This window comes from Symphalangus syndactylus, chromosome 8, assembly GCF_028878055.3.
Source record: "Symphalangus syndactylus isolate Jambi chromosome 8, NHGRI_mSymSyn1-v2.1_pri, whole genome shotgun sequence".
In the NCBI taxonomy this organism is placed as follows: domain Eukaryota; kingdom Metazoa; phylum Chordata; class Mammalia; order Primates; family Hylobatidae; genus Symphalangus; species Symphalangus syndactylus.
In genome coordinates, this window is record NC_072430.2 from 20,489,745 (window position 1) to 20,503,334 (window position 13,590).

Below are 13,590 nucleotides of genomic sequence, written 5' to 3' on the forward strand. Positions count from 1 at the left end.
GACTCTTAGCTGGACTAAAATAGAAAAAAATATTAAAAGATAATTGCAGAAAAAAGCACAATAACTAAAATCACAACCTTTCTCACAAATGTAAAGTTTCTGAAATGTGAACTTAAGCCTAGTCTTAATTCTACCCTTTTAAGGAAAGGCCTGTGAATTGGGAAAGGATGAGGAAACAAAAAAATGTACTTAAAATTCCATCCCTTTCAACAGAATACTTGTGTGGTTTGATCAGCTGTAATGATGTTCCCAGAATATTGAGACAAAAGCATGTCTCCAAAGAAGAAAAGAAGTTGAAATGATTTCCCAACTATACAAAATCATATCTAGAATGAAGTACAATCACTTCTGAAATACATGGCTCAAAAACATGGAGGCCATCTTCCTTATTTGGTGCCAATAAAAGCTATGTAAAATCTAACAAGAATTTTTAAATTGATAAGAAAAAAGAAGAATGAATTGATTCTATGAGAAATAGATATTAAACAGACCACTTGTTTCTATATGACTGAAGGTCATATTTATTACAGAACATAATATTTCATTTACCAAATTCAGGTCTGAGTGAAGACAGCATCCATTTGTGATATTGGTTTGAAGAAAAGCTAACAAGCAAAATAATGTGGAGAAATAAAAATCAAATCAAAACATACAATTCAGGCTAAAAACCAACTAATTTTCCTTGTACTAGTCATTTTTATTAGAATAAAAACAGGTAAAAGTATACCCAAAGGATTGCTCAGTGCTGCTTCAGGTAAACAGTTTTATAACTTAAGTGCATTTAAGTGCACTAACAGTATTTCCAGGACTGAATCTACAAGTTTGTATATATTAATGATTTATCTGTTCATATATCCATTACGACTTAGAGCTGCTGATCATTTATTGCCACCTTGAATGCAGCCAGAAGTAATACTATGCAGAGCTCTAAAACATTTTTCTGTGTGGTGAAAAAAACAAACAAACTGTTAATTAGAAAAATAAAAACTTTATTCTAGAATATACCCACAGCCACAAAACACAACTTTCCATTATAATTTTACTAATTCAGCAAGATGCATAAAAATGCCAAGAGGCCACATGGATGATAAAACTCAGAAACTGTGATATACAAACTGCATCTAGATGACTGTCAAAGTAGAGGAAGTACAGCCAGTTCAATTCTTTTAGTGTTAACAATATTTTCCCTTTTACTGAAAAGTCTCAGAAGTTAGATTTTGCTTTTACTAAAAAGTTATTCCACAATGCAGCCACATTCCCGTTTTTATATATAGGGAAGGTTATATTAGAATTTTAAAATAGAATTTTAGAAATGATATATGAACAACTACATGTCCTTCAGAATAATGGCTTTGACACAAAGAGGTCCATCCCTCCACTCAAAACACAAGATAACCATACCCAAGAGCTGACCATCACAAAATACACAGAGCAGCTCACTCCTGCACCATGAGTTAAGTATTCAATGCTGAGCATCTGGGGGGTTAAGAAAAGCAGTATCTGATTTGCATTTAGTAAAATAAGAAACATAGAATCCTGGTTGGTTGTGGTCTGTAATTCTAAATTCACTGAAAAACAACAGTGCCACCTGCTGACATTAAAGTGCTAAATGCTTTGAAAAGGACAGTACACTGTCTACAGGCATAGAATAAATATACAGATAACGTATGGTGTCTACAGACACAGAACACTTTAGAGGATGGAACAGCTAAAATTGAATTAACAGTAACTATATTAATGTTTCCCTCCCTAAAGATCAATTATATGAAAAACAAACACCTAATTATTATCTGAGCTATAAATACAAGGCTGCTGCCAATGGCTAAAGTTAACCAGAAACAAATCTTTTCTAATGTAACCAAATTCTTTTGCAAATCCTCACTTAGAATCATACTATAAACTTATGACAGAACCAATTAAATTACTGGAAAAAAGTAGTAGTCAAAAGAAATCAGACAACTGTGAGATTGTGCTGTTTTTTTTTTTTATTGTGTTTTCAATGGAGAAATACATCATCTGTTTACAAAATAGCTCTTGAAAAATACAAGGAGTACAGATACTATAAAACAAAGCAAACTCCAGTCATGAGACACTACATACATCATGCGAAAGCAACAGTCTGATCTCCAGGTTATGAAAACTATAATTAAAAAGTCACTACACAGAAAAGGTCCAAGTTTCCAGCTTGGCAAAACTTGGGTGCAGTTACATGAAACGTTTAATAAACTGAATTGTTTTCCCCAATGTGTAAACAAAATGACAAGACTAAATCTGTGCCTGGTAATTTCAATCTAACTCTGAAGCTACACAAAACACACAGACACCTTGTACACTTCACCTGTTAGTATGACCATCTTTTTTCTTCGGTGGTGGAAGGAAGGGCAAGGTGACTGTGTAAAGCAAAGATGTGGGAAGTAGAAATATTGTTTACTAGACATTATAAAGTCATGGTGAAAAGAAAGCTTCGATTAATGCATAGCCTAAGGGGGAAAAGACTACACTCCAGCTTCAGAAAATCAATTTAGAAGGATAGGGGAAGAGATTAAGTAATTGCAGTTTAACATGAAAAATGCACGTGATAGAATGGAGCACAATGGAGGATTCATAAAACATGCTCATCAGAAAAATCTGTTAAGTTGACTTTGTCCAGATTAAGAAAAAGTTTATCAACATCTGGCATCCCTCATTCTTTGTAAAGATAGATCTTCTACTGCTTAATTATGAGAAATTATTTTATTCAAAGAAAGGAGCTCTTAATCTTTTGATAAAACAAAATAAAGGAATAGAGAGCTGACTAGATGTCAAGTGCTTGCTAGAAATGATTTTTAAAATGCTTCTACATGTAAAATGTACTGACAAATTTTGGTAAACCATTTAAAAGTAAGAATTAGTTTTAAAATCTTGGAGAAAATGCCTTTTTGCCCACGTTTAAAACTGAAAATCAATTTTACTATAGATAGGAGTTCTGTGGAGTGTACAAAATTCCTCTTAGAGATCAAATGGCCATCCCAGATAGATATCACGTTTCACAGGCATTACTTTTAGTCACCCTCAAGTTTCAGCCATGGGACCAAAATTTAGTGTTCTGTGCCACGTGGTCACAGGGTCATTGGTTTCACATCATGGCTTAAGAAAATACTGGCATTTTGTTTCTTACGAAGTAAGTCCTACCTTGTGCATACAAGCAAAAAGAAAAAGGAAGAAAAGAGGGGAGGGGAAGGCGCAAGAAGCTTTTTTTGTTTGTTTGTTTTGGAGACAACAGATTGAAGGCAAAAGAATACAGAGCTTTCATAAGCTCAAAGAAAAACATTTGCTGGCTGATCGCTGATTTGTATGCACTATAAAACAATTCCATAAATAAAACCAATATATCATTTCTTAATCATGACCCTATCAAAACCAAGTTATATCCTAACTATTCTTTCAATGTCAAATGTACCCTAGAGTTGATGTTTCCATTTTTAAGGGTTACAGCTACCTCATAGGAACTGAACTAGATGCACTCTTACCCTTTCTCTGAAGTATAACAGTACACCACCTTACAACGGTATCCAATTTGAAGACTAATGGTAAAGAAAATTCTTCAGGAAAAACTGAAAATCCATCAAGCTGAAAATCTAAAATTAGTTCTACTTTCTAATGAAAAATACATAAAAGTGCATCATCAGAATAAGTAATTCTTATGCCAGTTTGTATTGCAAATTTTCCAAACAATGCATCAAACATAAACCCAATCCAGATGTCAATTATGAATACAAATATAGCTTGAGGTTGTTTTTTTGAAAGGCAGTAATTTTTGAAATAGTTAATGCAACTGTTGCTAACACAATAATAATAGTACTCCTGGCTTCACATACTAACCTGGACTTCCGATCAAGTGCTGATTAGCCCAGTAAGGGAGGTCACCAAAAACCCAAATCCATTTCAGTCATGTCTAGTCTTGTACCCTCCATTCTCCTTTTTTAGCATTTGAAGACAACAGGTTGAGTTGGCAGATATTGTTTATGGACCCCTGAGGTTGTTTTTACCGATTCAATCTCAGTTTTATTGAATTCTTGATAACAGGAATAGGATTTGCAGGGAGAGCAGGGATATCAGAAAGGTCTGTACTGGATGTTTTCTGAGAATGAAAGCAAAGAACACAACATTGTTCAAAGCACCATAATTTAACAAGGAGATGTATTTTCCATTGCTTTACTTCCTAAGAAACCTTATAAGAAGAAAAGTATTACAAATTTAAAAACTCTATAATGTTGTCAAAATGGAATGTAAATATGACTATCACATTATTTGTTCAACAAATAATGTGTTCAACAAAGGAATTTTCAAATAGGTATATTTTAACAATATTTTAAAAACTCCTAAGTAATTTCAAATAGTTTTTTAAATTGTTCCTCTAAGAATCACCTATCATATAATGCTTAAGTTACTACTAAACTGTATTCACTTATTACAACACTAATAGCTGCAATATTAACTAGTATTGGAGCACCCCCAAGTGGGAGAATACTTAAAGCTCATTTTATACACAAAAGCAGCAGTAAATTTATTATTTTCTGACACTGTAAATTATACAATTAAATCTATACAGCTAAGCAATAATTTAATCATCCTAAATTTTAGGTAGATTATTTTCAAATTAATTAGATTAAATCACAAGATTTCTTTAACACTAAAAAATACAGAGATGGATCTTTAAAAGTTTTATTATGGAAAATTCCAAACATACACAAAAGTAGAGAGCACTGTATAATGGATCCCCATGTATTCATTACCCAGCTTCATCAATTATCAAATCAAAGCCACTGTCCTCCCACTTTCAATTCAGTTTGTGTTATTCTGAAGCAAATCCTAGAGATCCTATCATTTCATCTATAAATATTTCCAGATTTATCTCAAAATAAGAACTCTTTGTTAGGTATAGCCACAATATTATCACTTCCCCAGAAATAAGTACGTCCCTAACATTACCAAACATAGGAATGTATTTTTTTTTAAATCAACATAATCATTCTTCTTACATAACTGGGTGATTTTTCTCTCTATGGCTCTATGAAACCTTTCATTAGAAAGAAAATTCTACTCACTCATAAAAATATCTAAAAGGCAAATACCCATGGGTACTAATTACTATAGGGATAAATTCAGTAAGACAAAACTATGAAAATAAGTCCCGAGAGTATGTGGCAAACCAAAAAACATGGAATCACAATCACAGGACAGTTTACGACTGATAAACAAGTTTGTCCACGTATCAATATTAAGCATACTTCCTGATGTTAGTTACTCCCCCTAAAGTTTTATTAGATTATGGAAAAGGTATTCAGAAACTAAACATAATATTTATATATCTTTAGAGTCTATAAAAGTTAACATCTAGCAAAAGCACATTTTTAAACGATCACGTTAAAATAACTCTGAGCTGCACAGGAGCAGCAAAATATCATCACAGTACATAGTACCATATCAATACAGCAGCAGTTGTTATCTCAGTTCCTTTGTAGAGATTAACCAGTTTTATCATCTATTAAAGAATGTATCTACTTTGTGTCAGAGTTTGAGCTAGATGTTAGGGTTCATTCATGTGAAAGGATTCAAGAAGAAAATTATTCAACAAAAGGAAGGTTCACAAATCAATGAAAACAGATTCCAGATGCCTACTGTATTCTGTATGTGAGGGTCTGTCACAAGTATAATTGCTAGGACAAATGAAAAAGTAATTCTGAAGAGCTATGGGCTATATTAAATAACTAACTGAAATCAGTAGTGGAAAAATAAGGCAAAAATACATTTTTAAAATAAAAATATATTAGCCTTTGCAAAAGAAATCCACAAAGAATGTTTTTTAGTTCATTCCTAGTTTGAATTTCACTCTTTGACCTACAAATAAAACCTACATATGAACCCTGTGTAAATGACTAGTGAGAATTTAAATGATTTGCAGTATCAAATAATTTATTAATATGAGGGGATGGGTTAAAATCGAAACAGTCCCAGAGAACGGTTCTGTCAAATCCAGGGCCCTGCCTTAAAACTACAATAAATACGTTTAAAGGCCAACAAGTAATTACTTTCAGAAAGATTAATTTTAATAGTCTTCTATGAACTCTCACTTTAATTCAATATACCACACTAATCTTAAGGACATTTACAAAATTCTCCTTGCTTTTTGCACTTAGTACCTGAGAGGCCAACAGAGAAGCCGCTGTCTGAATAGTTTCTGATTGAGTTGTACTTGTCTCTGTATCAAGTTGTTCCTGTGAGACAAAGAGGATGGGGAAGGGGGAAAAGAGACTTAAAAAAGAATAAAAGAACATAACTGGGTTTGGTGGCTAACAAAGAAGACAAACTGGAAGACAGGAGGGATCAAGAGAAAGATGTGACTACATTACAAAAACATCTAGTTTGTAGATGTTGTAGGTTATTTCACCATTTCAGATATTAATAAATTTCTATTTGCCTACTTACATCTTATAAGGCATGGGTCAAACTAGCTCATGAGTTTCCAACCAGCTCCAACTTGGGACATTTTAAGCAAACGATAATTAAAAACACACATAGGCACATCATGAAATGTTGCCCAGACAATAACAGAGCATAAACCTAAGGAAAGTTCTTAGCTTCGTGGGAGGAAAAAAAAAAAACTTATTCAATACTACTAAATAAAATAACCCCACACCTTTAATTAAAAGTAGAAAATATGTCTAAAAAAGATTTCTCCCTCCTTATGGTATCTTCACCCCTCCCCAGTAATCAGTGCACTGATTCTACTCATCAGAAAACACAGGGTAAAGTATGTCATACCATCACTCTAAACTTTTTAAAAGCAGTACACGAAAGAAAATAATATCTACACAAATAAATGAAAATAAAAATATAGGCCAGATGTGGTGGCTCACACCTGTAATCCTAGCACTTTGGGAGGCCGAGGTGGGCAGATCATGACGTCAGGAGTTCAAGACCAGCCTGGCCAACATGGTGAAACCCCATCTCTACTAAAAATACAAATTAGCTGGGCGTGGTGGCGGGTGCCTGTAATCCCAGCTACTCGAGAGGCTGAGGCAGGAGAATTGCTTGAACCCAGGACGCAGAGGTTGCAGTAAGCCGAGATCGTCCCACTGCACTCCAGCCTGGGCAACAGAGCAAGACTCTATCTCAAAAAAAAAAACAAAAACAGAAAAAAACAGAAAAGAAAAATATGAAAACTTCAATTTCAATGAAACTATACCAAAAAAATGAAATATTGTTTTCTCCTATGAAATTAAAGAAGGTAAATAAGGTGTAAGAAGTAGGAATGGAAGACATGCAGCCTTCCTGGAGGACAACTTGGTGATGCATACCAAACTTTAAGCATACTATTTTCCTCAATAATTTTTCTTCCATTAATTTATGCTAAGTAAATAAACATGAATGAATGGCAGATATGGTATTTAGCCGTAACCAATATTACAACAGGAAAGCACAACTTTCTTTCTTAAATGGAAATAATTGCTATGGATAGGAAATTGGTTGGATAAAAATAATCATAGCCTTAAGACAGCATTCTATGAAGCCATTAATAATTTTGTAGATTACATAATGACACAAACATTTTTTTCTTGGTTTACAAAGTGAATCAAAATTATAAAGCAAGGGCATTATGAGGGCACACACAAAACCTAAGAGAATTTTGTTAAAATATCCATCACAGAAATATGGATAATTTGGGAGAAGGGGGAGAATTTCCAATTTTTCCACAACAAAAGAAAGTTAAAAGCCTTTAATATATTTCAATTTCTAGGGGAAAAAAATGAGTCTTTTACATTTTGGGGGAAAAAAAATTTCTTCCACCCCATCTACACCTCATTCAAGTCCCACGTACCCCAGGTTCTAGCCAAAACCTTATGCCAAAAACTGCTTCTGTAATCAAAACAAATTCTCAACCCAAAGAGAGAGAGATCATGATCTCAGCCCAGACTGTCAAAAATCCTATGTATCCTTCGAGGACCACTTCAAATGCTACTTCTTTCTTCAATGAAGACATTTACTGCTATTTCTGCAGTCAGAAATAATATTTTACTTTTCTTGCCCCGTGGCCCCCACAGCCCTCAATTACTTTGATTTTCTTTGATAATGTAATTAATTACATTCATGACTTATCTTCTCTACTTAATTATAAGCTCCTTTAAAGGCACAGAATGTGTTTCACTCATCACAATATTCCCTTCAGTGTTCAGCATTACATAATTAACAGTAAAAATGAACAAATACTTCTCCATAAACAATACTAAAAAAATCTAAAACCTACAGCACAAAATACAATATTTTAGAGACATTTCTATTACATCTTCTGTACTCTTAATTGTGTATGTATTCTAAAGGCTAAATTAGTATACCTTTGCTTCTGTTTTATCATGTCCACTCAAAGCAAGACAGTTAGCATCTTCACTTGTTTCATCCTGTTTTTAAAAAAAAAAGCTTTATTCTCTAAAATGAAAAATTTAGATTATTTGCCAATCAATGCTTTACTTTATAAGCTTTAAAACTACAAAATAATTAAACCTGTAAGATCAACTATAGCCTTAAAATAGATAACTAGTCCCTCTTTTAAAATGTTTTTATCAGATTAAATTTGGCTTCAGTAGCTAATAAAATTAAAATGAGCATTAGGAAAACTGTTACTGCAGATCACCACCTAAAGTACATTTCCAAAACCACTAAGAGTTCATAGAAATATATTTTGTAAGGAAAAGAAAAAAAAAAAAAGAGTTCCTGATCATACAACTTTAGGAGCTTGGCATAGTATCACCCCCATGGGAGACTCACACAGAGTGGCACATAAAAGGTTCTAATAAATTCTATCAAGAAAGAACACCACTTTAATTTTCCCATGCTTAACGAGAGAATCCTTGTTCTTGGTACGACCTACTAACATCCTACAGAATTCAAGACTCGAGAAATGCCTTGCTTGGGTCTTAAGAACTATTTTGACACTATTTTCTCAGCAGAATTAAAATTTAATTTTAAATGTGACTTTTAAAACAGGCATAGAAAAACCACAGGCTTATAGCTTAGAAGAGATTTAATACAGTATCGATCAATTCCAATAAGGACTTTATTTGTGCCCTGCAAATATGCAAACTTTAAAAATAGTAATGTGTCACAATTGGTCAAATCTGAATACTGACTGATGTAAAACTATGGATTATTAATATTTATGTGATAAATATACTGTACTTATATTTTATAGAAGTCCTTATTTTTAGATATACAAAGAAATATTTTTGGTTGTTATGCCTGGGGTTTGCTTCAAAACAATGGGGAAGGAAGTGATGTGGGTATGTAGATAAAACAAGGCTGGCTGTGAGCTGTTAACTGTTGAAGCCAGGTGATGCAAACATGACAGTTCATTATACTTATGACATGTTTGAAATTTTCCATACAAAAAGTTTTAAATATACATACACACACACACACACACACACACACACACACACATATATATATATAGAGAGAGAGGTTAATTTAGCTATAATCTAGGAAATAGAGCAAACATTTTCGATTTTTATTTTACATTACCATTTATATTTATTTGAAAAACCTTAGGATATGATGACCATTAAGCAGAACTAAACTACCACAGTATCTAAAACTCTCGTATCTATATACACGTTAGTGCATTATTGAGTGAGGCCAGTATTTCTTTCTGGTTTGCTAAAATTTCTAATACCAAGTACTTTTAGCAGAGAATAAAAGACCCAATTAAGAAGGGCTTCAAAATCAGGATTACTTCTACTACAGCAAATTTCTTTGACTAAAGCACCATGAGATTTAGGCCTGGGTTCTAATCCTGCCTCTAACTGTAACTAGACTGTAACTGGAAAAGCCACTAAACAGCAAGTTCTTCTGGCAGGAAATGAGATTAGCCCATGGAATAACCTAATACCCCTTATCTTCTTAAAATGCTATGTTTCTATTAATCAACTCCATAGAAATACCATAAGCAAAATCCAGACTGAGAAAACATATACCAAAAAACAAAACAAAAAAAAATTACAGAGAAAAGTGGGAGAGGAATGGAGGAGGGAATCTATATTTTAAAGGACACTTAGAGATATCAAACAATTGCAACACAGGGATCTTTTTCTGCTTCCAGATTTAAACAAACAGCCTATTTTTAAAAAAATCAATGAAACAATCAGGGGCCATTTGAGCACTGACTAGATGTTTGATGATATTAATAAACTGTTAATTCTTGTGAGTGGGCTAATTTTACTGTTAATGCTTTCATTCTTACATATGATTTTTAAGATTCTAATGAAACATGTTTGGATTTTGCTGTTAAGTAATTCAATGGCAAGAGAAAATGAAAAAGGCTGAAAGAATTAAGATTACAAAGGCTGGCTGAGAGTTAATTATAACAGAAGCTGTGTGATGGGTACACAGGTACATAAAATGACTTTTATATGTATTTTTAATTTTCCATACTTAAGTTTAAAAATTCTATATTCTTATGCTTTTCTAAACCAGACAAGAAACACAAGTGTTATTCTACCAAGGTAAGTGCAAACAAAATTGCAAAATACTGCACTGGTACAAACTTATTTAGAGCTCTTAGGGTGCCATTTTTAACATAAAGAAAATCAAATGTTACATGCATAGAATTATGCTTCAATACACTTTACTAATGTCAAAAGAAATTTGAATTCTGAAATGTCCTGACAACTTTAAACCAGTATCAGTAGTCTGAATGTGTAATTGACACAAAAATTGAGTATATTCTTAAGCTGCTGCACAATCCAATCATGTGGCAGCAGGGCTCTTAATAGGATCTCCAGGCCTAACTTCTAGAAGATCTCTGATTCAGTTTGGAGAAAGCCCTAAAATCTTTATTGAAAAACAACAAAAAAAAAAAACCCCAAAAACTAATTCTGTTGTACAACCAAAGATGAAAATCACTGTCTTAAGAGATAATTACACAGAAACAGATGAGTTTTCAGAACACATCTTCTAAGTTATGATGACTTACAGTGGGCCCTCCATATCTGTGGAATCCGCATCTGCGAATTCAACCAACCATGGATCAAAAATACTTAGAAAAATAAAAAATAATACAACAATAAAAATGACACAAATTAAAAAACACATCATAACAATAATTTAAACAGCATTTACATTGTATTAGGCATCGTAAGTAATCTGGGGGATTTAAAGTACTATACAATACCCGTTTTCATTCTCATTTACCATCTTAAGAGTGACAAAATTCATCAGATTACTTTTAGTTAATAGCAGTATTTCAAAAAAAAAAAAAACCAAGTCTTCAGAGAATAAGCTAAATAATAAAATAATAAAATAATTTTTCACCATTCTTAATCAAAATATAATACAATCCATGAGAAATCCAGAGGGTTTTTTTTTCCACTCTAAAGAAATTTTGTTGTAGTAAGTAAATTACTACTTACTACATTCTTAGCTAAAAAAAAAAAAAAAAAAATCACAATGAAATTGGTGCTTTTAGACTGTCATCTCTGGGGGCAATAGCGAATGCCTCATTGATTGGAAAACAACATGAAAGTGACTCGAGGGAGAAATAAAATTGTGTAACAAGACTACCTCTATTTTAAGACTCATACCAAATCAATGTACAGTTTTAATGGTTTTCCCAAAACTAAGACTGTAACAATTGTTAACCAGCTAGTATAAAAGGTTAATACCAGCTTGCAAAGCATAGTGGTTCCTGTGACCTCAACACTTTGGGAGACCAAGACAGGAGGATCACTTGAGCCCAGGAGCTGGAGACAAGCATGGATAACATAGCAAGACTCTGTCTTTACAAAAAAATCTTTTTTAAAATTAGGCAGGCATGGTGGTGCGCACCTGTAGTCCCAGCTACTTGGGAAGCTGAGGTGGGAGGATTGCTTGAGCCCGGGAGGCAGAGGTTGCAGCGAGCGGAGATTGCTCACTGCACTCCAACCTGGGCAAAAGAGCCAGCCCGTCTCAAAACAAAAAACAAAAAATTAAGCTGGGCATGGTGGTGTGCACTTGTGCGTCTAGCTACCTGGGAGGCAGAAGGATCGCCTGTGCCCAGGAGTTAAAAAACAAAAATGCAAATGATGCTAGAAAGTTTCTTTAAGGGTTAGAGAGCTAACCATGTAAGGTTCAAAAACTAATCTGGCTGCATGCACTTATCATTCAGTAAGAAGTCCCTGAGAACCTCTGGTATTCGATGGTCCTATAATACCAAGTACAGTAGAGAAACTTCAAAACTCCGTTTGGATCAGAGAAGCAAAAAACTGTCCAAAGGACCATCAAAAAATCAGTACAAATAAAAGGTAGTCATTAGAGAATAGCAAGTTAAGAATACATGTAATTCCATGTTAAATTCTGTTGTAGACAATACCTGCTAACTACACACACTAAAGAAGTTTAAATGAGAGGGCATAGCTTTATGGCAGAGGTAGTTACTGAGAAGAATGGGAAAGGTGAAGAGAAACTACAGCACTAAAGCACTACAGACACACCTAAAATTTTCTAAAAGCTTTGTTCCTTGATCCTTCTCTATTTTGGTTCACAAAGTTTTCTTCCACTGGATTTAAAAATAGGCAGTTGGTGTTGCCATGGCTAACTAATATGTTTTTTATATATGTACCTCTTCTGTTTTGGTTTTCTTGGGACTCTCTTCTTTATGAGGTGAGGATGTCCTCTTGACTCCTACTATAGGAGTAGGTATTTTTGTTGCTGCATTTCCTGAAGTTGCTGCATTTCCTGAAGATCTAGGTGGTGGGTTTACCAGACGTGTTGAAGAAACAACTCTGGAGACCGTAGGCTTTGGTGGTGGAGAAATGGCTGGTTGTGTGGCAGTTTGAGGAATGCTTTCACTCGATGTACCTAAGCAGCAAATATATGAGTGTATACAAATTAAAATAACCAAATCAGTAACAAGCTGAAAGTTTTTGTTTCTCTGAATTTGATTTCATGAATAACTGTACATGCAAAAAATAAACTGGCATTTAAAAAACTGAATTTCAACTACTTAACAAACCCACTTTTCAAAATGAAGGCTAAACCAAATATAATGTAAGAATTCTCAAACCTGACAAACCCAATCTCCTTACCCCCTGAGCTTTCACTGGAATTTACTTGTGGCACAGAAACTTCAGTAGCCTGTATGTTGGTCACAGATGCTGCTGTTACAGCTGGAGCAGGACTGTTTCTGCTAAAAAAAAAAAATTAAAAATTGTCTCAAAATTTAAAAGCAGAAAAATAAAATACAATAATCTATAACATGTACAGAAGTTATTTTGTAAAGTAGATGATTCTTTGGTTTTACTTCCTATACATACACTTTAGCAACTGACTTTATTGGATAAAGTATAACAACAGTAAATAGTACACAAACCTTCTAAAGCAGCACTGTCTAATGTTACTTCCTGAGATGACAGAATGTTCTATATCTGTGCTACTGGATACGGTAGCCACTAATAAAACATAGATACTCTGCACTTAAAATATGACTAGTGAGAAACTATTTAATTTTAATTAAATTTAAATTGTCACATATGGCGGCTGGCTACTATATCGCCAGAGTGGTTCTAAAAGATCTATTCT

The 13,590-nt window shown here is 33.6% G+C and overlaps 1 protein-coding gene across 7 annotated transcripts in view; it reads right to left on the reverse strand.

The window, feature by feature from the left end:
• Positions 1–1,967: 1,967 nt before the first annotated feature.
• The window catches only part of PAPOLA (poly(A) polymerase alpha), a 68,289-nt gene continuing 56,666 nt past the window's right edge, over positions 1,968–13,590 (reverse strand). For 2 of the 7 annotated variants that reach the window (XM_055288239.2, XM_063645487.1), the window contains 5 exons: positions 13,098–13,198; positions 12,632–12,870; positions 8,376–8,438; positions 6,183–6,257; positions 1,968–4,120 (listed from right to left, as the gene is read on the reverse strand). In XM_055288239.2, coding sequence (XP_055144214.1) covers positions 4,025–4,120; positions 6,183–6,257; positions 8,376–8,438; positions 12,632–12,870; positions 13,098–13,198 — 574 coding nt within the window. In that variant the 3' untranslated portion in view covers positions 1,968–4,024. The remainder of the gene's footprint in view (positions 4,121–6,182; positions 6,258–8,375; positions 8,439–12,631; positions 12,871–13,097; positions 13,199–13,590) is intronic. The other 5 variants (XM_055288240.2, XM_055288242.2, XM_055288241.2 and 2 more) reach the window with 5 other exon arrangements.